We start from the raw sequence: 26476 nt of genomic DNA, 5'->3' as shown, positions 1-26476 counted from the left end.
GTCCAACCTTTTTTTGAACAAATCTATTGTATCTGCCATCACAGTCTCCATGGGTAATGAATTCCACATTTTAACTGCCCTTACTGTAAAGAACCCTTTCCTTTGTTGCTGGTGAAATTTCCTTTTCTCCAACCTTAAGGGATGGCCCCGAGTCCTTTGTACTGCCCGTGGGATGAATAGTTCTTTTGAAAGCTCCTTGTATTGTCCCTGAATATATTTGTATATAGTTATCATATCCCCTCTTAGACGCCTCTTTTCTAATGTAAATAAATCTAATTTAGCTAGCCTCTCCTCATAAGTTAGAATGTCCATCCCCTTTATTAATTTGGTGGCTCTTCTCTGCACTCTCTCTAGTTCCATAATGTCTTTTCTTAGGATTGGTGCCCAAAATTGTACTCCATATTCAAGGTGTGGTCTTACTAATGCTTTGTAAAGGGGCATAATTATGTTTACTTCCCTTCCATCCATTGCCCGTTTGATGCAAGATAAGATCTTGTTTGCCTTTGCAGCTACTGAATGACATTGGGCATTATTGCTAAGCCTGCTGTCTACAAGCACTCCTAAATCCTTCTCCATCAAGGATTCCCCCAATATATCTCCATTTAATTTGTAAGTCGCCTTTTTATTCTTGCATCCCAAATGCATAACCTTACATTTATCTGTATTAAACCTCATCTGCCATTTACCTGCCCACGTTTCCAGTCCCTCCATGTCCTTCTGAAGAGAAATTACATCCTGCTCTGATTCTAGTACCTTACACAATTTAGTATCATCAGCAAAGATGGAGACTTTGCTCCCGATCCCAACCTCAAGGTCATTAATAAACAAGTTAAAAAGCAGTGGTCCCAGTACCGATCCCTGAGGTACTCCACTCACGACTTTAGCCCAACCTGAAAAAGTTCCATTTATGACAACCCTCTGTTGTCTGTCCTTTAACCAGTTTTCAATCCAGGTGCATATATTATTACTAAGTCCAATTTTCTTTATTTTGTACACCAACCTCTTGTGTGAAACCGTATCAAAAGCCTTTGCAAAATCTAAGTAGATCACATCAACTGCATTACCCTGGTCTAAATTCCTACTTACCTCCTCAAAGAAACAAATAAGGTTAGTTTGGCAAGATCTATCCTTCATATATCCATGCTAACTATTACTAATAATTTTGTTTTCTATTAGGTATTCCTGAATATTATCCCGTATTAAACCTTCAAGTAGTTTCCCTACTATTGAAGTCAGGCTTACAGGTCTGTAATTTCCCGGTTGTGATCTAGCTCCCTTTTTAAATATAGGCACCACATCTGCTTTTACGCCAATCTTGTGGTACTGAGCCTGTGGAAATGGAGTCCTTGAATATTAAATATAATGGTTTTGCTATTACTGAGCTTAACTCCTTGAGAACTCTTGGATATATGCCATTGGAGCCAGGTGCCTTATTTACTTTAATTTTTTCAAGTCGCTTATGAACTTCTTCCTCAGTTAACCAATTGTTCATTAATATGGAGGTTGTGGCTTCCTCCTGCGGCACTACTATTGAACTAGATTCTTCCCTGGTAAACACAGAGGCAAAGAATTTGTTTAATACCTCTGCTTTTTCTTTATCTCCAATAATCTGCCTACCCATCTCACACTGAAAGGGTCCTATATTATCTTTTCTCATTTTTTTGTTATTAAGGTACTTAAAGAACTTTTTAGGGTTGTCCTTACTTTCTATTGTAATCCTTTTTTCATTATCCATTTTTGCTAATTTGATTGCCCTTTTGCAAATGTTACAAAAAAATATATCAATGGCGCTCTGCACTAAGACATTAAAAACATATATTATATAGTAATGGAAATATACAACCAGTGGCGTGGATGTTTCTCCTGGGAATGGAAGTTCCACAAGTGATGGGATACCATGTAAGGGAAAAAAATTCACAACATAGTGTAATGCTGTTAGGCATACATACAAACATATAACATGAGACGGACACTGAGAACAACAGGTGACTAATTACAAACACATTTAATAAAGCATATCATTAAAAATACATATAATACATAAAATATAAAAATGTTAGGACACTCCAACTCAGGTGGGGGTACCTGCTTACCAAAAGTAAGAAGGGTTCAAGCAGTGGATATTTAAGAGTATCCCCTCTATGGAAGGCTGCTGCTGCTGCACCGGACTGCTGGGCTCACACGTGTGTAGTGCACCGTGGGTAGTACCTGCTACCTCTGGTTGTAGCTTCTGCCTCTATGCGCCGTGGACACGGAAGATTCTCGTGTCTGCTGGGGAATGGTAATCCCTTCCTGCTCGGCTGTAGAAAGCGCGCCAAACGGAGCTGTTTGTGGATGCGGATGGATATCCGCCCGGATTCGGCAGCCAACGGACATCTGCCAGCAAGTTCCAAGGGGGACAGGATTCACCACCGAGTATGGAGGACCTTTCAGAGACACCCTACGCGTTTCGAAAGTCTTGCTTTCTTCCTCAGGGGTAAACGTAGTATGGGCATACTACGTTTACCCCTGAGGAAGAAAGCAAGACTTTCGAAACGCGTAGGGTGTCTCTGAAAGGTCCTCCATACTCGGTGGTGAATCCTGTCCCCCTTGGAACTTGCTGGCAGATGTCCGTTGGCTGCCGAATCCGGGCGGATATCCATCCGCATCCACAAACAGCTCCGTTTGGCGCGCTTTCTACAGCCGAGCAGGAAGGGATTACCATTCCCCAGCAGACACGAGAATCTTCCGTGTCCACGGCGCATAGAGGCAGAAGCTACAACCAGAGGTAGCAGGTACTACCCACGGTGCACTACACACGTGTGAGCCCAGCAGTCCGGTGCAGCAGCAGCAGCCTTCCATAGAGGGGATACTCTTAAATATCCACTGCTTGAACCCTTCTTACTTTTGGTAAGCAGGTACCCCCACCTGAGTTGGAGTGTCCTAACATTTTTATATTTTATGTATTATATGTATTTTTAATGATATGCTTTATTAAATGTGTTTGTAATTAGTCACCTGTTGTTCTCAGTGTCCGTCTCATGTTATATGTTTGTATGTATGCCTAACAGCATTACACTATGTTGTGAATTTTTTTCCCTTACATGGTATCCCATCACTTGTGGAACTTCCATTCCCAGGAGAAACATCCACGCCACTGGTTGTATATTTCCATTACTATATAATATATGTTTTTAATGTCTTAGTGCAGAGCGCCATTGATATATTTTTTTGTACTGTTCAATACCTGACTGGGGTTCAGGGATATATCACAGGCTGCCTACACACTAGGATATAGCGCTACCTATTTGTTTTTTACCTTTTGCAAATGTTGTTACATTCCTTATAATTCTGATATGATGTCTGTCCCTTCTGACTTAAAGAATCGAAACGCCTTCCTCTTCTTGTCCATTTCCTCCCCTACCTGTTTATTTAGCCACATTAGTTTTGACTTATTTCTTTTATACTTATTACCCAAGGGTATACAGTGATAAGTGTGCTTTTCTAATAATGTTTTAAAGACTGCCCATTTATCTTCTACATTTTTCCCTGCAAAAACATCATCCCATTGTATTACTACTAGATTAGACCTCAGTTTATTAAAATCTGCCTTTCTAAAGTTTAAGGTCTTTGTTGAACCCAAGTAATCTGTTTTTTGATAATTTATTTCAAATGAGACCATGTTATGATCACTGTTACCCAAATGTTCCAGGACTTGAATATTTGTTATTACTTCTACAATGTTTGATATGACCAAATCCAAAACGGCCCCTCTCCTGGTTGGTTCCTCAATAATTTGGGTCATATAATTGTCTTTAAGCACCCCCAAAAACCTGTTTCCTTTTGTTGTAACGCTAATCTCATTGCCCCAGTCTATGTCTGGATAATTAAAATCCCCCATTATGCAAACATGACCCAGTTTTGATGCCTTCTCCATTTGCAAAACTATTTTAGCTTCCTCAATCTCTTATATCTCATATAAATATGAGTCCTGCCTTAGTGACGTTACCCCTGATGAAGCACATTGCACGTGCGAATCGCGTCGAGGTTTTGTCACTTTATGCTATACGTCATCACGTGGAGACGCTAGTCAGTAGATCAGCTGTTGAGTTGTGTAGCTGTGTAGCCTCTACGGATCTAAGTGCTGCAAGCTTCGAGTCCAGATACTTGGTGCATTAGGTTCTAGCAGAATTACATCAACGTACCTTCTCAGCTCTCACTGGGACATCGTTGAGCCTACTTTTACTTTAATTATAAGTCTATTCTATGCTATATGTTTGTGTGTTTTTTTTAAAATTATAATTTCCTGCCATTCATTTCTGGTGCTCGCTGTCTATTGTGTGTGTGTGTGTGTGTGTGTGTATATAATCATTTGTATAGCTTTGCTTTGTTATAGGATCATATTTGCACTTTACTGATATTTTTAAATATTCAAGTGGAGCTGCATATCCAGTACAGTGAGCAGTCATTAATGCAGTGAGTGTTAATTTACAATCACCTGACTTGGAGGTAAAACTCTGCTGACATGTTTGTGTTAATATGTTTTCCCTATAATGAATACTGGAGTCAGAAAAACTGTACTACTTTTGGAATGTTATAAATCGTGCCAACAATGAACTATTGAACTTCATCTTTGGCTTCAAATGGACATGGAAACAGCTGAGTAAATGTAAATAAATGCTGCTGGTAATGGCAGCTGTTACACCTGAGGTAGGAATCTGGCTTGTGTGCCTCAGAAAAAATAAAACTGACAGTTGTGTAAAGTAATCTGATTTGTTCTGCTTTGGAAAAATCATAGTTGACATGTTAATTGCAGTTACTAGCTCCTGGCCATCAGATACAGTTACTGGTAAATATGGTGTTTTCGTAGAGTACAAAAATATATATCAATATCTACATCATGCATATAGTACTTATCCTAAAGCTTAATAGCGTATTGCAGATATGTCCACAATCTGATGATTCCTGACCCCTGAAAAAAGATGTTACCATAGCAACATAAACAGTAACTTGTTTGAAAGAGAACATGTGGGATTTGGGTGTTGTAAATGGCATGGTATTTAGGAAAAGAACAATTTAAATGCAGAATAACAATTACTGTACATGTTGCATTTCATGTGTAACTGGAAAGGAGGAGAGGTTGTGGTCCCTGGGGAGGGACAGTTGCATAATTTTGCCGGGTTTGTGCCCTAGGGGTTGTAAAGTTTATTATTAAAATACATCTCTTTATGTGCCTTGGTGGGAAGTGGCATATTAAACCCTCTTTCCTTCTGCCTTTCAAAATAGTTTCTGTGACAAAAAGTGGTGCTAAGGCGCTCCTATAAAGATTGTATTAATGTGATATGTTATTAAAACAATATTAAATCCCTAAAGAAGGTTTAAATGGTTCATGAATAAATATTAATATAAATAAAGCGCAATTGCATGTGCTAACAATTACAAAGTGAAAAAGATCGCAGCTCAACCCCATGGAGAAAGGTCCAAACAATTTCTGTAAACGGGTATGCTGGAAGGTTTGGGGAGCGCCGGTATCACCATATGAAAAATGAAGCAGATAAACACTACATAGCGTAATATGCTTCAATTGGGTCTCCAAATGCTAGGAATTCAATAGAATGGGGACTCACATTCAATGTGGCTCTGGATCATCAGACTTCACTTCCTGGATTAGCAGATGGTAATGGTCTGGGTGTGATGTTCATAAATATAGACAGCATGGACATATAAAACTATAGCTGAGTGGCGTCTGGTATCCTCACCGCTCCACCTGATGACAGTGTCTCTGGATACCCTCTCAACCGATACTGGATCGTTGCCTGTCCCTTGCTGCAAAATAGAGTGCACCGGAAGTAACAGTGACGCGACGCACCACGGGGAGCACAGGAGACACTGTCATCAGGTGGAGCGGTGAGGATACCAGACGCCGCTCAGCTATAGTTTTATATGTCCATGCTGTCTATATTTATGAACATCACACCCAGACCATTACCATCTCCTAATCCAGGAAGTGAAGTCTGATGCTCCAGAGCCACATTGTGACTGTGGGATATGCTGGTTTTTATTTGAGAAAATGTGAGTCCCCATTACATTGAATTCCTAGCATTAGAGACCCAATTGAATCATATTATGCTATGCAGTGTTTATCAGCTTCATTTTTCGTATGGTGATACTGCGCTCCCCAAACCACATACATACAAACATACACACACACATATACACACATACACACACATATAAACACATTTCAGCGGCAGTAGCTGCACAAATTCTTTATTATCTTCATCCTTTCCCCTGTCGGCCGGTTCCCTACCGTGCGCGCGCGGCACCAGTATAGAAAGCCTGACTAACCTCAGCCAACTAAACCTGCCGCGCGCGCGCACTGTGTAGCGCACGCACGCAATATAGAACAGCCCTTTGAAAGGCAATGGCAATACTCTTAGCACCACTTTTTATATTTACTTTGAGCTCCTATTTCTTTGTTCCTCTGTGATGGTGAAAATATGTATTGCCTGGAATAAAACAAAAAGTAGTGTAATATTGTATTTATGCTGGCAGGCACTGGCATGCATTAAACGTCTCTCCGGTAGCGAATAGATTACTGTATCAAGACAGACATGCATTGCAAACATCTCTTGAAGATTATTATTTTAATTATACGGGTGCAGGTATAACAATACAATTATAATTTGGCAAACATTCCTATAAATAGTGCAAAACAAATACTTCAATGCTTTCCCTATGGTATTATTAGTTAGGCATACAGTAAATAATACTCATTGCACCGGAAGTAACGAGACGCGTCACTGTGTAGCGCGCGCACGCAATATAGAATAGTTAAGTTCCGGAGACCTCCTGCTTAAAATAAAAAAGTTAACCCGTATTGCTGCTTTAACTGCTATTGAAGTCTATGCGAGATAACGCCTGAACGGGTGTGATAACCTACACCGGCACTTGATACATGTGCCTCTAAGAGCCTTACTGTTTGTTCTCTGTGCTCTTTTCATGCTAAAGAACATTTCTTTTCAAATAAATGTGACAAATCTTCAGCACTAGGAAGCGACATCACAGCATATTGAATAGGAGCCTCTGTCGGTTCCTTTGTTTATTGCACCAAGAACGTATCATCTTGCATTAATCTCATGTTTTTCAGTATTTGTATGGTTCTGCTCCGAGCCCTCTTCTTTAAACTGTATTATAAATAACTTGCTTTTGAGTTTGTTAGTCTGCATCAACGTACTGTATGATTAAGCTGATTACACAGTCACAGTGAAAGTATTCAAAAGGTACTTTGTTCAGATTTTTTAATTAAAAATTCCAATTTACAGAAACCAACAAACATATCAGAAGTCATTTTTCTGGGGAAAAAAAGTATGATTCAGCTACACACGGACATGTTAAATATGATTACCAACTCAAATAAATGGTATTGATAGAGTGCTTTCAAAGTGTAGAATCTTGGGTATATTTGCTATATAAAGAAGAAGAAGCAGGCACACGGTCTTACTCAAAAGGAGGTTTAATATGCCATAAAGTCCAACGTTTCGGCAGTCAAATACTGCCTTCACCTTGAGAAAGGCAGTATTTGACTGCCGAAACGTTGGACTTTATGGCATATTAAACCTCCTTTTGAGTAAGACTGTGTGCCTGCTTCTTCTTCTTTGTACTGGAACATTTGGGACTACAGTAGCTCCCCAGGACCAGCGCACCGGTAGCCAAGTACCCCACCTTCATTACCATTGATATTGAGTGCGTGTCTCATCCTCTGTCTATGTATATTTGCTATATCCCATATATTCATAAGCTTGCATCTAAAAACCAGTCTGCATCCAAACTGGATGTTCAGAAAACATGATTGTGTATATATCCTGGGTCCACCTGGTCCCCTGATTGTCCCCTTACCTTTTCATAGGCAGCGGAGGCTGGGGATAGTGTGAGGGGGATGCGCAGTAGCAAGGGCAAGCAGCGTCCATTAGGAGTATAGCACAGCAGGGGAACTACAAGTTCCAGCAGCCTCAGGCGCTGCACACCACATGTTGCCAGGCAACCAATAGGGCTGAGAGATGCATGGCAGTTAGAATTCTGACAGTTGGGGTTCTGACAGTTATAGGGACTGACAGTTGGAGCCAGAACAGAGAAAGGGAAGGTAAGGCCTGGGTGTCGGTGGCATCCAGACTAGGCCAGATTAACCCTCTAGGTCCAAGATAGGCCGTACTCACCTAATCAGATTGTGGCTGCTACAGGGAAACCCCTAGCTAGGGACATTTTCCCTGTAGCTGTATACAGTTAGTGAATAGTGCCATTTGAAGATGCCGCACAGCAATTTGCGTATTGTGGTCTGGTGCAGGACCACCACTGCACTATCATAGACTATCAAAGTTGAGACCCTCCTACCGGAGTTCACCCCACGCAGAGGCGGAGGTTTCGCTGAAATCGACGTCGCTGTATCAGTTGATCCCTTTTGCTCTACGACCATTCCCAGGTGCTGGAGCACCTGGGCAGGTACCTCACAACGTGCACCAACTATAACACTTTCAGTTACTGTGGGCAGCGCTGTCTCACACATTCGGTGGGGTGGCTCTTTTGGACACCAAGGAGGTTGGGTGCCCAGGGGCCATCATTACTTTGGGGAAATCTCATCAGGGGTGGACACTATGGTTGGAGGACATGGTGGGTCTACGGCCATGCGAGGCCAATATTGTATGTGGGTTAATGATATATCTAGTTGTACCTGTGTTCAGTAAACTGTTATTAAATACAAGTGTGGGGTCTCATTGCACTGGGTCGTGTGAAGTGGTTATCCGTCGCTGTCAGGATCCCTCACAGGTGGAGGCACTGTCACCAGACAGATCAGGTACACTCCTAGCAGCGAGGTTCAGGCCTCCTGTGAGCCACAGGTAAAGCACCACACACTCAGTAGCCGCCACATTTCCCATAGGGTGGGGGAAACTGCGCTACATTTTGAGGTGCTGCTGAGATTTCTGACCTGGGGTGCCCAATCTAAGTTCAAAAGCAGTCAGACCAAATTAGAGACCATGTCTCTACCATCCCGCCAGAACACCCTATGACGCCACGCATTGCCCCACCACATGGTTGCTATTAGTCAAGTCCCAGTATCTGCCCCTGCCCAGTTTGCAAACCGCACTGAGACAGATACTAGGGTTCACAAAAGCACGTATTGTGGATGCTAAATGGGACACAGATGTCCAGTGGAGAACGCTCCTGAATGATTGTCGCTGTAATATTCCAGTGGACAATGCCCCACAGTTCCTGCAGCTTCCTGAAGCCACACCCGGTGGAAGTCCACTTATCTACCCTAGACTGAGCACCAGAACAGAAGCCGCTCAAGCGTAGAGGAGTGTCAGTCAGCCAAAGCCATCTCTTCCCCAGGGAGCCCTAAGCGGAGCGAAGCTGGCAGCCAGCGGTCCAGACGCAGTCAACACAGTGCCCGCGGGTCAGGGAAAGCTCAGTTATTCGTGGAAGCTCTGCAACAACTGATGGAGAAAATAGGTGAGTTGGCTCCGGCGCAACCCTACCGCAAGTTGAAGGCCTTTTCCGGGATATCCCCCACTCCCGTCGGAGAAGAGGGAATCGTAGTATGGAAGGAACATGCTCGCCAGGTAGTGGAGGAATGGATGTGCACCGAAGTGGTGAAGAGACAGCAGGTCATGGAATGCCTGAGACCCCCAGCCTCTACGATGGTGAGCATGCATAGGGAACAGAATGGGGCCGAAACGGCCATGAAGCTAGTGGATTTCATGACGGAGGTCTACAGTCTGGATGACGATGAGTCAGCTCTGGGCCAAATACTATGCCTTTCGCCAGAAAGAAAGTGAGGAGCTGTCAGTGTTCCTCCACTGTATACAATTGGTGTTGTGGCCGCTACTCACCCGCAAACTCATCCCCGCCTCTGGTGTGGATGAATTCCGCCGTTAGCAGTTTCTGCAAGGGTGAAGCCCGAACCACCCTATAGCCAACATGCTTTGGTGTAGCCTCATGCAAGGGAGTCCACTTATGTTCACAGGACTCTTGAATCAAATGAAGGTACACGAGGCCCACGCTCGACTGCACTCTCTTAAGAAGTCTAAAGACCACCGCAAGGTAGAGTCAAAAGGGGTGTCTGCCCCAAAGCCCAAGGAGATGGAAGGCACCGAAGATGACCCTCCTCACAAAGTACATGCCGCCATGTCCAGGACGCCCAAGATAGGATCGCTTACCTATAGAACCGATGTCGTCTGCTACAACTGTGGCCAGAAGGGTCACTTCTCTCAGAACTGTCAGGAGCCTAGAAAAGCTGGACATCCAATCCCAAGGTCATTACCTACACAGTGCAACCCGCAGCAACATCTTCAACGTCCTCAGAGAGCACTCCAACGCTAAGACCTGATGAAACACCTCCATCGGACACTTACAGTTGCGTGGAGCCAGCAGCCATCATACGCGTCCTCCTGAACGGCATATATTCATTGGCTTTGCTGGACACCGGGTCCCAAGTGACCATTGTGTACCGGCCTTTCTACAACAAACCTCTTAAACACCTGCCCTTGCAGTCGGCGGACAAAATGAAGTTGTGGGGACTCAGCAATGAGGACTACCAAATCGACAGCGTGGTGACGGGTTGGCTGGAAATACCACAGCTGAACACTGGCAAGACTCACACCATGGTTGTGAAGGCTCTGATATGTCCCGATCCCTGAGAATACCCAAGCTCCCCAATCATATTGGGAACCAACGCCGATGTGGTGTGGGCGGTGATCCGAGCGTACCTGCAAGAGGCTGGCGAACTACCCCTGTCTGCCCTACAAATTCACCTGGCACTACGGGAAGAGTGCTGCAAAATATCAGCACAAGATGGATATGGGGACCTGTTCAATCATACCCAAGGATTGACCGAGATTCCACCAGTGGGAGTGAGGATCATGTACGCAGTGTGCTGCTATCAGGGCCGAGACGAGGCCGATCATCTCTTCTCTCTAGAGAGTATGGCAGAGGAAGACAGCAACCTCAGTCCTCAGATTCAGTGTCTGTCTGCATACCAGGAAACTGTATGATTGGTCATACTTTTTTGTGTGACTGGTGGCGCATTAACTGCTTTATATTCACACCCAGTGTTGACTAAATAGTGATGAATAACCAATTTATGGTTCATAAAGTTTGTCCTTTCTCCTACATAATTGTTGAATTGCTCATAATGCTTTTATTGCGTTAATTAATAAACCCAATGATACCATTAGTTTCATTATAAGAAATGTGTTGTTTTGTCTGGAACAGTGATCTTTGCTACCTTCCCATGTCTAGAATTCAACAGTATTGTGGTTAACCAGGTCTTTGAAGTTAAAAACACTTTTAGAATACTCATATTTTATGAATCAGGAGCAGCATATAGTTACATTTGGTTGTATTGGGTATAAAGTGAGCTATCAGATATAGTACAAACAGTACATTCTTGTTGGTTAATAATTTCTGATTTAATAAGAAATCCAAGGATGGATAGGCTTATATATGCAGCTGTAGATAACTTTGTTGTTTCACATTTGGACATTATAGCATTTTATGTTATACTATTAATCTGTATGTACATGTACAGTAGGTACATGTGACGAGATCTGCACATCAGAGAAAGCCAAGTGATGACAAAGGTAGTTATGTAAATTTTGATGTATAGTGTTTTGTTATCAGGGAAATGTTGGGAAATAATTGAATTCATGCAAACAATAGGTGTTTTAATATCACAAATGAGAAAACAGAAACTAGTATCTGTGCTTAGAATGTTTTACAATCTAATAAACTTGATTGGCCACTGCTTTTTCATCTAATCAGTTTGCTAATAATTAAATCCATTAACTCTTATTTTCGGCATGTAATCTTCTATTGTTGTTACAAGAGAAGCAGATGTAGGAGCAGTCTTATATAGTATATATAGGGCCGCTTGGACAGCAGTGCTATCAGTGCAGTGTCACCAAGCCCCTCCACTTACAGAGGCCCGCACTCTTGCCACAACATTTAAACTAATTGCCGTGGGGAGAGTGCTAGGCCTCTGTAAGTGCCTCTTACTTGTCTCTGGAGCCGTAATCTTCTCCTTCTGCTCTGCATCTCCGGCATCTTCTGTTTGTGACATGACAACGTGACCCCGCAATGTCACCTGGCAACACGCTGCCCTGACAATGCGGTGTCACGACAACCCGACGTAGCTGGAAGAGATGCTGGAGAAGGTAAGAGGCCCCACGCTCTCCCCCGGCACCGAGCCCTACCATACTTCCAGTCGGCCCCATTTAAATAGTGTATATAATATAAAGTGAAAGCTTTAGCAGATGTTTTTAACCAGCAAACTTCTGTTTTCTTTCCTCCTTTGCTCCTGCTGTGTCTCGCTCTCAGATACACTGCATTTTTGCATTACCTGCACTTACATCTCCATTTGTAGGCATGTAGTAGCTAAAAAGTGATACTTTAGTGGCTTTAATGTACACTGCACTTAGCTATTGATTATACTGTATACAATGACACATTCTATCATTTTAATAATACCAGAAAAGTTTAATAACAATTGTTAATCATTGTGAGCATAATGAGATCCACTTGGTTTGTTTTAATGGTGATTAGAAAAGAAAATGGCATTGTGTCATCTGCATACCTGGATGAATAATAGGCACAGTGTGAATATCCAAGCTCGACATTGTTAGCATATGATTTGGAAAAAACTGTGGGATATTCAATCAGCTGTGCTGTTAGAATGGTTCCTTAGTTGCTTTGGGCACATTTTACTACTAAAGAAGCATCAACCACCAGCAGCTTTTAATTGGATTTTATTTTACCCCCCTGTATGTAGCAATACATTACAATTGACTTGAACATACTACTTGAAATTAATGAAGTATTGTTAATCATCCCCCTTCAATTGAGCACGTATATACTGTGGAGGGAAGACAATATTGTTTTGAAATGTTAATGTATAATCGAACGAGAAGAAAAAGACACCCAGTTCTGAGTGGTCCCACAATCAGTAAGTACGGATTACAGACCAGGCAAATGAACACGTACGAGTAAGATAAGCAGAAATGTAAAAACTAGTATTATTTTTATATATATATACAAACAAAAAGACTGCGCCTGTTGGGATCTATATACACTTATAAATTTAACATATAGAAATTATTTGAATTTATGATTAACTATATTCTATTTCAATAGCAAAGAGATATCTCTAAAAACATGAAAAATGATGAACAAACATATAAATAAATGTAAATGTCCTAAACAAAAAAATTGCTAGTGTCTATGAAACCATAGATTAAAAAATGGCTGCGATAAAAAAATGTTGGAAAAAATCAATGTGGATAAAAACCATGAATGGATGAGTAAAAAAGGTATACTCAAATCAAGAATAGCACTCTTTGTAGGATACTGGCAGCCTTCTACATGGAACCAACGACCTCCCAGTAGATCACTTGATGTGAAAAAACTACTAGGGTGAATTGCTAGTGAGAGCAAGCAAACACCATACCTCTACATTTGGGACTAAAAGACATTGATGCTGACAGCTTACTCCTCACGGTTCCTGTTTTGGTTTACCCGGTCCTGCACCCATTGCACATGCGGATTGTTTCCGGAGGACACTAGGAAAAGTGACACGATACCTGAGTTCCTGCTGGACGGTGGCTCAGAGGGGTTTTGATAGTGTGCAGTGGAGAGGCGTGTGAGCAGAGCAGCAGAGTTCCAGAGTTTGGTGCATGAGTATTACTCATAAAATGCTCTTTTATTCATGTTGTTTGTGAGTTTTAAAATGTTGGACTCTTTTTTGTATATTAAGAGACAGGGGGTGCCCAATGCTGCATCCAATTGACAAAACATATAAAGTGAAATACTTCAATAATAATAATTGGTTATTTAGTTAACCCTTTGGCCAAAGGCGTCATAAGCCTGCATACCAACGTCAAGGTATAACCAAAATAATGCAGGTCCTACACTACACTGTGAACCCTTCCTTTTACCTCTGTGAGAGGGGAAAAAACCATAATGGGTCTTGTTCCTGCAGCAAGTGAAATGACCTTCCAAGTTAAAAGGGTGAAGGAGGAGGAGTGAGCTCTGGGGGGAGGTGCCACAGCCTCTTTGTCCAACTCCAGTCCTCAAGGGCCACCAACAGGCCAGCTTTTAAGGATATCCCTGCTGCAGCACAGGTGGCCATAATGATGGAGTCACTGATTGAGCCACCTGTGCTGAAGCAGGGATATCCCTAATACCTGGTGGTGGCCCTTGAGGACTGGAGTTGGCCACCCCCGTCATAACTCATGATGGCAACCTATAATGCACTTCCTTCATGCTATCTGTGACAGGTTATTTACATAACATTTCTCCACACTCTTAACATACCTGTCACACCTACCTCCTGCTAATTGATGCTACTGCTTTCACCACTCATGAAGACTATCATTTAATCTACAAGGAACTCTTATGTCGGGCCATTAAAAGCAAATCACATCGTACAACAAATCCACACTTTCCCAGAAACAATTGTATGGCAATTACAGCTACGTCTTACCCTAGATGGTCTTTCACTCCTCTACCAGTCATCAATCATCAAAATCTGCTTCCCCACACCCGACCCTTTTTGAAACTACCATGGGAGAACCCTCCTTCATCAAGCTTATGATTTCCCAAGCCTCAAATACAGGGTAATTCACATTGCCAGGGAACTCAAAAACATGTCCCTTTTCCAAGGAGGATTTGTCTCTGTGTAGTTTAATGATGTGGAAAAGTGTTATTGCCAGTTTCAATGTCAGTGTTCCAGCTTAATAAAAGGTTATTCTGCTTCATCTCTTTCACTCCTCACTAGCTTTCAGTCTGATAAATTCCATCTAATTACAGTGCTTATTTTTGAACTGCTCTTTAAATGACCCCTTGTTAGGGCTACTTAATACTGTCTTTGTATGTCATGTAAACTTTTTCTTCTTTTTTGGTTAAACCTAATTATTGACGCAACTGCACAGCTGTATGATAAAACATTAATTTAATGATTCCTTAATAGAATCTACTGCTTTTCCTTGATTGCATTATCAGCAGTTAATGACATTTTCTTGGTAGCAAATACTATGGCACAGTGCATCCACTTGAGACTCAAGTCTAGAGGCAATTACATTCAGAAGGTATCTGTGATTGTTCTCAGTTTGAGTCCCATTGTTATATCAAGTGGCAAACAAGATACGTAAATAACATTAGAAATTCTTTGAAAGCAAAACATTGGTACAATTGTAGACTTCATTGTAACAATAAATTTGGCCTAGGATAATTGACAATCACGTATTACTTCATTTTCAAATTTCTTAACATGAAAATAAGACGAATCTATCTATCTATCTATCTATCTATCTATCTATCTATCTATCTATCTATCTATATATATATATATATATATATATATATATATATATATATATATTATATATATTAACCAGCAAACTCCTGTTTTTTTTTCTTTGCTCCTACTGTTTCCCGCTCTGTAAAAAAAAAATATATATTTGTGTGTGTGTGTGTATATATACACACGCAAACCTAGAATATATAGTACACATATGTATTTAGAAAGCGATTGCTTGATGTTTGGCTAAGGAAGGGAATTTGGAAGGATTGGAAGGGATTTCTAAAATAATCTACATTTAAGAAAAGAAGCATTCATTTTGTTAAGGGACCATTAATGCACATTTTCTAAATGCCTTTCAACTCCCAAACCTCGGCAACTTTGGAAGTCAAGTAATCCTTATCCATTAATTATACATGACGGCGATTGCAAAGCTGAAATTGTCCATTTTTGGAAGGGTTTCTTTTTCCTGTTTTCGTGCTTGAGGCTGATGCTTTTGGGATGTACTTTACACTTTTTGTGCTATATAAATATATAGGTAAAATAATGTGGACTGGGTTTGTTTTTATGTCTATTCCAGGAGGAAATCCAAAAGGGAAGTTTGCCTTAGGGATGGTACAGAATGAATGGAAAGTATATGTTAAGAGACCATTAGATCGTGAAGAACAAGACATGTACTTTCTCAACATCACTGCAACGGATGGACTTTTTGTGTCCCAAACAGCAGTGGAGGTGTCTGTCATTGATGTCAATGACAATAGCCCAGTATGTGATCAGGTAAGTAGTTAGATTTTATTTCTGTATTACAGGATTTTTTTGGTATACAGTAGGTTTCTTTTTCATGGATTTTCATACTTTTGTTCTACACCAAAAAGTCTAAAAACAGATTTTAGGTAACAATGACCTGTGAAATGTATTTAAGCACCTGCAAAAGTTATTTTTTGAGGCCACCTAAGGCCATTAGAATCACATTGAGAGAATTTATTAAGTAACACATTATGCGGGCATATGTGCAGAGCAAATATTTAATAAACCTATTGACACGGACCTATAATTGTATGGACTTCATAGAATGATCTCCCCCCATATCTTCCAGCTAGTAATCTCTCCCTTGCTTAAACGTAAGCTTCAGGTGATTATGAACACTTCTTACATTGACTGTGTGCCTATTTGTTCCTATTGAATATGCTGTAAAGAAAGCTTCCCATTGCTGGAGAAGAGTTCAACTCTATTCAAGTGAATGGGATTACTCATTACGTCTTCAACCTACATCTGTGTTGCCCCAAAGGTGGACATCTAAAAGTGTTCCCTCAGAGCTGCTCCCCTCGGCCCAGTAACATTGTACTTGGTTAATATCTGGGATTACTTGTTGTGCACGTCACTTCTACCCTCTGCAATTTTCATTGCTCTGTACTACAGGATCCACAGCTGAATTCAATCATAATGTAACCTCTTCCATCTACATCAGCATAGCCAAAAGGCTGTCTCCATTTGCTATTGTATGTGCACTGCACCCAGAAGTGGATTTCTCATTAGAACCTGGCAGCAAAATTTGGGGCCACCCCCATATGCATTTGTTGCGCTCTCTGGCCTATCGGGCCTAATGGGAATGCACTTACATGTGTCCCATCACCACGTTGGTGCCGCCCTCCATCTCCTTTGGAATCCTAGCGTCAAATTAAGCCGCAGATGATCCAACGTGAAGTCACACGGCGTCTTGTTGCCATAGCACCATGCACCGTCACATTGATGACGCTGGGATTCCAAAGGAGATGGAGGGCAGCACCAAGGAGGCGGCAGGACACGTACTTGCTGTGGGGCAAATCCGCCGCTGACTGCACCTGCCAACACCATGAACGGGAAATACTACAGCTTTGTGTTATATAATTACTTCATCTTTCTCTCAGCTTTGGACTACTGTTACTTTGCTCACCCTTATTTACCTCTGCTCTCTCATTTGCACTTTTGCCTCTATCACTACAGTTTCTCCCCTGAGCCTTCTTTCTAATTTTCCATTCTCTGATGACATCTCCCTAATTTTCAACTCCATCTGCTGCTCACATGACATCCCCATCACTCCAAAAAAATCCATTATATCCCTCTCCTACTCTTTCTTCTTCGCCTTATTATTACTCCTACTCTGTGGTGTGACATCCCTAATCCTGGCCCAATCCACATACCAATCCTTTCATGTCCCACACCCTACCCCAAAGTCTTCTTTTTACCATGCACTGCCAATCACTCCAATCCAATCCCCATTACACCTCGCCCTTTCCTACTCATTTCCTGTGCCGTATGGAATGCAAGATCTGTCTCCAATAAATGCACAACAATCCATGACTTATTAATTTCCAACTCTTTCAACCTCCTAGACATTACAGAAATTTGGTTGACTCCCTTAGACTCCCTCCTATGGTGGTCTTTCCCTTAGCCATACCCCCAGACTTGAGAACAGACAGTGGTGGTGTGGGCATACTACTTTCCCCACACTGCACACTTCAGATCATACCCCCTTTCGTTCAAGCTTTCTCATCCTTTCTAGGCCACAGTTTCCATCTCTTTTTCCCCATTTCCTTCCATGTTGCTTTCATCTATCATCCCCCTCCCCCTTCCCCCCTGGACTAACCTCTCAATTTCTTGACCACATTGCTGCTTGGCTTCCTGATTTCCTCTCCTCTGCCACACCTACTGTCATCCTGGAAGATTTTAACATACCTACTGTATTGTTAATCCCAATGCCATTTCAGTTTCCAATTATGCCCGCATAATGTGTTACTTAATACATTCTCCCATCTCTACCCTTTCCTGCCCAGATCTGGCAACTACTCTATACTACAATACACTTTCATCAGCTTTAGACACGATAGCTCCTGCCACCACATGTTGCCCTCAACAATTTAAGCCACAACTATGGATCACAAAGTCTATCCACTCCATCCAAAAGTGCTCATGCACTGCTGAGCGTTACTGGAAGAAATCATACTCTCAAGCAAATTTTCTCCACTGTAACTTCATACAGTACTCTGCTCCTATAACATTGCCCTTTCCCTTGCCAAGCAAACCTACCTTTCTTCTCTCATACTAACTCTGTCCTCAAACCCTCAATGTGTTGGAGGGGGTACCCGGGCGCTATCTCCGTAGAGCTAGGTCAGATAAGCTGAAATATAAAAAAGCGGAGTATGATACTGCCTGAGTGTGATTTTCAAGTGATGTCCTCCTGTGACTCGGAACCCCAGCAGGATCTATCCAGGACCCTTGTAAGCAATGAATACAGAAAGGATGGGGGAGCACAGTTGTGGGAAACAGGCAGTGTAATGAGTCTAGTAATACAAAAATAGAGCGGTTATACCCTGAGCGAACGTAATAGCTCAGGTGGCAGATGACCAATTGAAAGGGCGAATATACATAAATGTGTGTATGTGGGTGAGAAGGTAAAAAATTGTAATATATAACTTACACGGCCTTGTGTAAGCTCAGTCTCATCAAGGTTTCTTTGGGGATCCCGTGCTCTTGCAATGATCCTTTTTCTCTCCGCGATGTGAGTTCTTCTTCTTGATGTATGTCCTTATTGCTTCGTGGTTCAGTGTTTCCACTCCAGGAGGATTTCCTCTCATATAAACAAAAGAGAGGATATGGTTAAGGCATATGTGTATAGAGGCGTCAATGGGGGGGAGGATAGGGTATTGTTAAACCACTAAAATAGAATTGTATGATCTAACACTCACACGGGCCAATGTGAGTGTGGTCCTATCTTGGTGTCTTGTTCCTGCCCTTTTAGGGATATTACCCAATTGGTAGCAGGTGGTGATGAAGGGGTGGGGACAATGATAAAAGATATAATATCACAATACTCACACGGGCCAGTGTGAGTACACACTCCTAGCGGTTTCTTTGTACTTCTATTCCTGGTGTGACTGACGCTGAAGATAGCTTGTAACATAAACAAATGACACTATGGTCTGGAGGCTAAAAACTAATTTTAATAAAAAACAAGAAAATAATATAAAAACAGAAACCAAAGGCTTCTGTGGGGAAGTAAAAGCAAAGGGGGGCAGTGCGGTGTATAGTGGTAGGGGATCTCGCCTTCCGCGTCCGGATGGGGAGCTACAACTGCACCTCTGCCTCCTCTGTGGTGTGCTGTGAAGTGTCCCAGATGAAAAAAGAGCAACGCGTTTCGTCCGGAACTGGACTTCCTCAGGCTCTGTAGATAAGGACCGGCTGTTCCCCGTGTCTTTTATACATGGATCAGCCAATCCCGATCGCGGTGCGGTCTCATTACCGTTTCTCTGCTGCGACGGGACGTCGCCATCTTTAAAAGTTGCGCGCGCATCCCATCCTCTGTTGGCTCGCGCGTGTATGAAATTTAGTCTTCTAATAAAGTTTTCAGCATTGAAAGGTAGCGTGTGCAACCTGGCATAGGCAATGCTGCCGTACACCCTTATAATGGCCTTTTTGGTGTCCATGATTGAGTCTCAATAAAGTTCCTTGATTTTGAAGGGCTGAAGGTGCGCGCGCAGTCTTATGCTTGCTGCGCGTTTTTTCAAAGTCTCTAATGATTCCCTTGTTGTGACCGGGTGTAAGTTCCAACCTAATAAAGGTTGGTAACATGCAAAAATGGCATGGAAGATATTGATTATGCCTCCGAGGGCTGCAAGTTAAAAGTGTATTCATTTTTATGTGCCAAATAAAATTCGAAAGATAAGAAGTCCCGTCGCAGCAGAGAAACGGTAATGAGACCGCACCGCGATCGGGATTGGCTGATCCATGTATAAAAGACACGGGGAACAGCCGGTCCTTATCTACAGAGCCTGAGGAAGTCCAGTTCCGGACGAAACGCGTTGCTCTTTTTTCATCTGGGACACTTCACAGCACACCACAGAGGAGGCAGAGGTGCAGTTGTAGCTCCCCATCCGGACGCGGAAGGCGAGATCCCCTACCACTATACACCGCACTGCCCCCCTTTGCTTTTACTTCCCCACAGAAGCCTTTGGTTTCTGTTTTTATATTATTTTCTTGTTTTTTATTAAAATTAGTTTTTAGCCTCCAGACCATAGTGTCATTTGTTTATGTTACAAGCTATCTTCAGCGTCAGTCACACCAGGAATAGAAGTACAAAGAAACCGCTAGGAGTGTGTACTCACACTGGCCCGTGTGAGTATTGTGATATTATATCTTTTATCATTGTCCCCACCCCTTCATCACCACCTGCTACCAATTGGGTAATATCCCTAAAAGGGCAGGAACAAGACACCAAGATAGGACCACACTCACATTGGCCCGTGTGAGTGTTAGATCATACAATTCTATTTTAGTGGTTTAACAATACCCTATCCTCCCCCCCATTGACGCCTCTATACACATATGCCTTAACCATATCCTCTCTTTTGTTTATATGAGAGGAAATCCTCCTGGAGTGGAAACACTGAACCACGAAGCAATAAGGACATACATCAAGAAGAAGAACTCACATCGCGGAGAGAAAAAGGATCATTGCAAGAGCACGGGATCCCCAAAGAAACCTTGATGAGACTGAGCTTACACAAGGCCGTGTAAGTTATATATTACAATTTTTTACCTTCTCACCCACATACACACATTTATGTATATTCGCCCTTTCAATTGGTCATCTGCCACCTGAGCTATTACGTTCGCTCAGGGTATAACCGCTCTATTTTTGTATTACTAGACTCATTACACTGCCTGTTTCCCACAACTGTGCTCCCCCATCCTTTCTGTACTCAAACCCTCAATGCCTATTTGCCACCTTCAATGCCATTCTCTGCCCAACAGCACATGCACCATCTTCTGCTCTCAAGGCCCAAGACCTTCCCAGCTACTTCACAGATAAAATTTTGTCCATCAGCCATTACATCTCTTAATATCAGGCTCTACACACATCACCTATATCCCCTTGCAGACCTAGCTTCACTCCCAGCTCATTTTCCTCTGCAACTGAGAATGAGGTCTCTGCACTCCTCTCATGTTCTTACCCTATAGCCTGTCCCTTTAGCCCCATTCCCTCACATGTTTTCCACACCATCGCTGGCACACTAAGCCTCACCCTAATTCTTCTTTTTAACTTTTCTCACATCTCTGACATATTCCCCTTCTTTTAAACATGCACTCATCACTTCTAAAGAAGCCCTCTCTTTACCCAGCCTCTCCTATTACTACCGCCCTATATCTCTTCTCCCATTTGCCTCCAAGCTACTTGAGTGGCTCATATACAACCGCTTGGCTCACTTTCTCTCCCAACTCCCAATCTGGTTTTCACCCTCTACAGTGCACGAGACAGCACTAACAAAAGTCGCCAATGTCCTACTCAAAGCTAAGTCTAGGGGTCATTTCTCCTTACTAATTCTCCTGGACCTCTCTGCTGCCTTGGACACTGTTGATAACCCCCTCCTGTACACTCTCCACTCCATTAGCCTCTGTGATGCAGCCCTCCTGGTTCACATCCTACCTATCCAACCACTCATTCAGTGTCTCCTTCCTTGGTACCTTATCACTCCCACTTTCTGTTGGGGTTCCACAAGACTCTGTCCTTGGCCCTCTGCTCTTCTTACTCTATACGTCTTCTCTTGGTGAACTAATACAATATTTTGGCTTTCAGTATCATCTCTATGTTGATGACACCCAAATCTACCTCTCCTCCCCTGACCTCTCCCCCTCCATCTTGTCCCGTCTCACCAACAATATTTTTCCCCTTCCACTCTCACCCCTACATCAAAACGCTTCCTCACTGTCAATAATATCACAATGTTGGAAATATTCAAAGGTTGTGTATGGATCCAATCGTGGCTCATATGTCAGTGTTTAGATAGATACCAGCATTCTCCTAATTGTGGCAATCACTTTTCTTTTTATCAAGATGAATGATGAGTGTCGATAATCCCTCAAATTCAGAGAGACAAAAGAGACATGGTGCAATTCAATCATAAACAATTTACTAAAAAATAGTACTTCAGGTACTCACTCTGTACATGAAAGATAAGGAATAACAGGAGGAAGACACTGTGCTACGATCACGCGTATGCAGCTCTGAGGGTCCGGCTGCAGTGCTCTGATGATTCAGGAGAAACTCAGTTTGCCTCTCTCCTCGCCGGTTCCATTGGCGTCTGACGTCACTGACCATCTTGGTCGTCACTTCTGAGAATTCCACAAATCAACCATGTGCAGTCAAACGCACAGGGTCGCAGTTAAAAGCTACAGCACAGATTGAATATCGTAATATCAAGATTGTTTTTGCAGGCTTGTGGATAAAATAACAGTTAAAAATTATAATATTTTTTTTTTTTTGGGGTACTCACTCAAGCAAGCAGTGGTGGGTGAAGTTACAGGCGCATGCGCAGTAATCAACTAGCTCCCATCCGAAAGAGGATTAAAGTACACACAGGCGCATAGAGAGGTGATGCTCTGCTAGGGACTGATTAAAAACACAATGGCAAGCGTTTTATATTTATTTTTTTTGTTCCTGGTAAAATAAATATTTATTTACAATCCTGCTAATCATAATCATTGACAATGGTTTTTTTAACTCTCAATTCTCACAATGCTGTGCAAATCAGATTTACATTTCAAATTCGAGAAGGGATTTTCCAAAGCGTTACCGTAAACAAAGCCTCAAAGGGTTGGGGGGGGGGTTGGGTGAGTCATGCGCAGTAATCAGACAGCTACCATCTCAAAGAGGATTACACGCAGGCGCAGTGAGGCTTTTTAGCTCGGCTATGGACGGATTAAGAACACAATGTCAAGCTTCAGAAAATTAATAACTCTGTGGAGGGTGGGGGGTTGGGTGAGTCATGCGCAGTAATCAGCTAGCTCCCATCTCAAAGAGGATTACACGCATGCGCAGTGAGGCTTTTTAGCTCGGCTATGGACGGATTAAGAACACAATGTCAAGCTTCAGAAAATGAATGACTGTGGAAGGGGGGGGGAAGGGTTGGATGAGTCATGCGCAGTAATCAGCTAGCTCCCATCTCAAAGAGGATTACACGCAGGCGCAGTGAGGCTTTTTAGCTCGGCAATGAGCGAGCCTTGTGTGTGTTCGTGAAGGAGGGGGCTACAGGGTACAGCTGCATGAAGTTCAAAGATAATGACATACTGTACTTTAATTTCAAAAGGTAGTTCATCATAATAATATGATCCCTACACCCCCAAATACAGTACGTAAAAAGCACACAAATCAACCATGTGCAGTCAAACGCACAGGGTCGCAGTCAAGAGCTACAGCACAGATTGAATATCGTAATACAGTATCAAGATGGTTTTTGCAGGCTTGTGGAGAAAAAAAAATTAGAATAAAAAATATGTTTGTTTTTTTTGGTCACTCACTCAAGCAAGCAGTGGTGGGCAAAGTTACAGGCGCATGCGCAGTCATCACCTGCTGTCAAGCAGGAATGTGATCGAAACCAGACACACGTTCAAAGGAATTGTGTGGGAGAGATGTACTGCATTGTAGAGAAGATAAGAAGTTGAAATACCCTGCAGTGCAGTAAATTATCCTGAGCGAGGGGAGAGCGCTGTATATGCCGAAATGTGACATTGTTACAGTACTGTACACGCCTATGCGTTTCAACAATTTTCAAATGAGACATACTGTACAGTACAGCACTGCAAATGCATGTATACTTTAAATATGCAAATTTACAACTACTGCGCGCGCACACACACTGTGTACTGATGTAGGTTGAACCGCGAAGGTATTAGACTTCCAAGACAACAGCTCGCAAACGCCCCCTTGAGTTTTTACACGGCATTGCAGTATTGCAGACAGCGAGAATAAAATGCTAATATCACGAGCGCGAAAATAACGCAATTCATGAATTAGACTCAGGTCAGCCGCCACTGTACCAAACATCTGCTGCTCCACTGTGCAAATCCCTACACTTGCTTCCCATATCCTGTAGAATTAAATAGCAAAACCATAGCTCTGACTTACAAAGCTATCAACAATGCTGCACCCTTTTACATCTCAGCCCTCTTCCCCAAATGTTTCCCTTAAACAGCCGCTGCATTCTGCCCATGACATCTCCTCCTCCTCCTCCTCTCACAAGCAAGGGCCCTCATTGCCCTTTGTATCTGCTCGCACCTGTTTATTCTTGTTTCTTATGTCATTCTGTGTTATGTCATTTATATCACTCTGCACCCCCATGGTACCGGGCTGCCGGATATGTTGGCGCTTTACAAATAATCAATAATAATAATAATACCCCAGCAGCACCAGGAAGTGGTCTGTTACAGCATAGTGGATCGGACCATCGTGGACATGGGGATATTGTTTATACCAAATGAATCAATCACATGCTGATACGTCAACTAGTTCTAAGTGACCTTGTTGGAATAGAAATGTTGCTCAGTGAAATGAAAGCAAATACTGTAATAGGAAATGCTAAAGTTCTGACTTATTTGAAATCAATGTAACATACTTAAAATGACCAATTGTCACCAAATATTTGGATATACCTACATACAAATGAATGAAAAACAGTTGTGGAATAACCTCAATGAAAAAATGTCAACATTTACAGTTTGAAGTTATTCATCTTGGGTACAACTTTTTGTTATACTTGGTACCAAGTGGAATCCCTTCACTGCCAGAGAGACCGGCAAAGAATTACAATTAAGGAGGAATGAGCTGCAGGCTCTTTTGGCAGCAAACGGACAGAAGAATGTAATTTCTAAATAGTAAAAAAAAAAGAACAATGGATACGATGAAAACATAAATACATACAACATTTCAATTTAATAGTGCTTTCTTTTTACCTTGTGACTGCGACACCGAAAGTAATAAGAACTACTACAACATATATATGTATTCTGTACCTAGGTTATATACACAGCATCATTTCCAGAAGACATTCCAGCGAATAAAATGATTCTTACGGTTGGTGCTAGCGATGCAGATATTGGGACCAATGCTGAAATTCGTTATACTCTCCATGGACCTGGTTCTGATAACTTTTACTTAGACCCTGAAAGTGGTAAGTAAAAGCACATCTTCGGTGAAGTTTTAAAGCAGTTGATAGGTATTTATATTTGGCACGATTACCTTTTTGATACTTTTGATTATTGGATCTTTTCAGGATGTCAATAGAAAAAAATTGAGCAAGAGAATTTATCAAGAAAGTGAAACATAGTATTGTTAGAAGTCAGTAAATGTGTTTGGTCCTTGCACAAAAAAATCTCATGAAATATTTAATATCTTCAGTACAAGATGCACATTCAGTTCACCCATAGAGTATTGCTGTACATTGCAGACCCTGCAGTGCGTTCTAATAAGATTAACACTTGGCCTCCATTCAGCTTAAAGCCCCAAACCCCTCCAAAATGCATTGAGTTAAGTTTACACTACAATGCTTCCATGCAGTACTTTCCAGGCATAATTCTGTCTGCCTTTTTTCAAAAGATCCTATATACAGTATGTAGGAGCTATTGTTATTTTACTCCCGGTGTGGCTTTTGTGCTTCTTGTGCCAATTCCTGGTAGCCATTTTAATCTATCCCATTGACCCTTTTTTGTTGTTGTGGGATTACAATTTCATTAAGAGAAAGTCACATGGAATGAAAATTCAAGGAGCGCGTGATCAGAAGTTTCATAGGCTACCAAACGGAGCACGTATTTTTGAGATGAGCAGGAAAAAGTTGCTGTTCTATGGTGCTGTGGAGCTGATTCAACCTCTTTTCCAGATTGTCATCATCACAGTATAACAAGGGGGCACAATTGTTTTGTGTTCTCCCATTTTCCTTAAAGGCCTCTGCCAGGGTGGCGCTGAGCGGGTGGGCGCGCTCACGTGAGCGGCTCGCCGATTGAGGGCGAACCAGATCCGTGACATCATGGCCACACCCCCCGAATCTCCCCTCCCCCCACGAGCGCGCACCTAGCCGGCTACAAATCTCCTGGCCGAGAAGGGAGCGTGACGTCACCGCGCATGAGCGCCAGCGCGCTTGTTCCCTGCTTGGCCGCAGCCTAATGTGGTTCATAAATATTTCCTGTGTGATTATCAGAACAATGAGTGCACAGCACAACTGCAAGAGGCTGAGACTGGTTACCAGTTAAAGAGGCAATCCAGGCATCTTACAGCAACATTACAAATAATTTTTTTTCCATTTTAATACATGCAGCATTTGATTACCATAATTGAAAACT

The 26476-nt window shown here is 42.2% G+C and overlaps 1 protein-coding gene across 7 annotated transcripts in view; it reads left to right on the top strand.

Moving 5' to 3' along the window:
- Positions 1–26476, top strand: part of FAT3 (FAT atypical cadherin 3) — a 555353-nt gene that overhangs the window by 446303 nt on the left and 82574 nt on the right. For all 7 annotated transcript variants that reach the window (XM_075592531.1, XM_075592536.1, XM_075592534.1 and 4 more), the window contains 2 exons: positions 15909–16105; positions 25158–25311. In XM_075592531.1, the coding sequence (XP_075448646.1) occupies positions 15909–16105; positions 25158–25311 (351 nt within the window). The remainder of the gene's footprint in view (positions 1–15908; positions 16106–25157; positions 25312–26476) is intronic.

Source organism: Ascaphus truei, chromosome 3 (genome assembly GCF_040206685.1).
Source record: "Ascaphus truei isolate aAscTru1 chromosome 3, aAscTru1.hap1, whole genome shotgun sequence".
In the NCBI taxonomy this organism is placed as follows: domain Eukaryota; kingdom Metazoa; phylum Chordata; class Amphibia; order Anura; family Ascaphidae; genus Ascaphus; species Ascaphus truei.
Note: the sequence above shows the minus strand (reverse complement) of the source record. Positions and strands in the feature narration are given on the sequence as shown.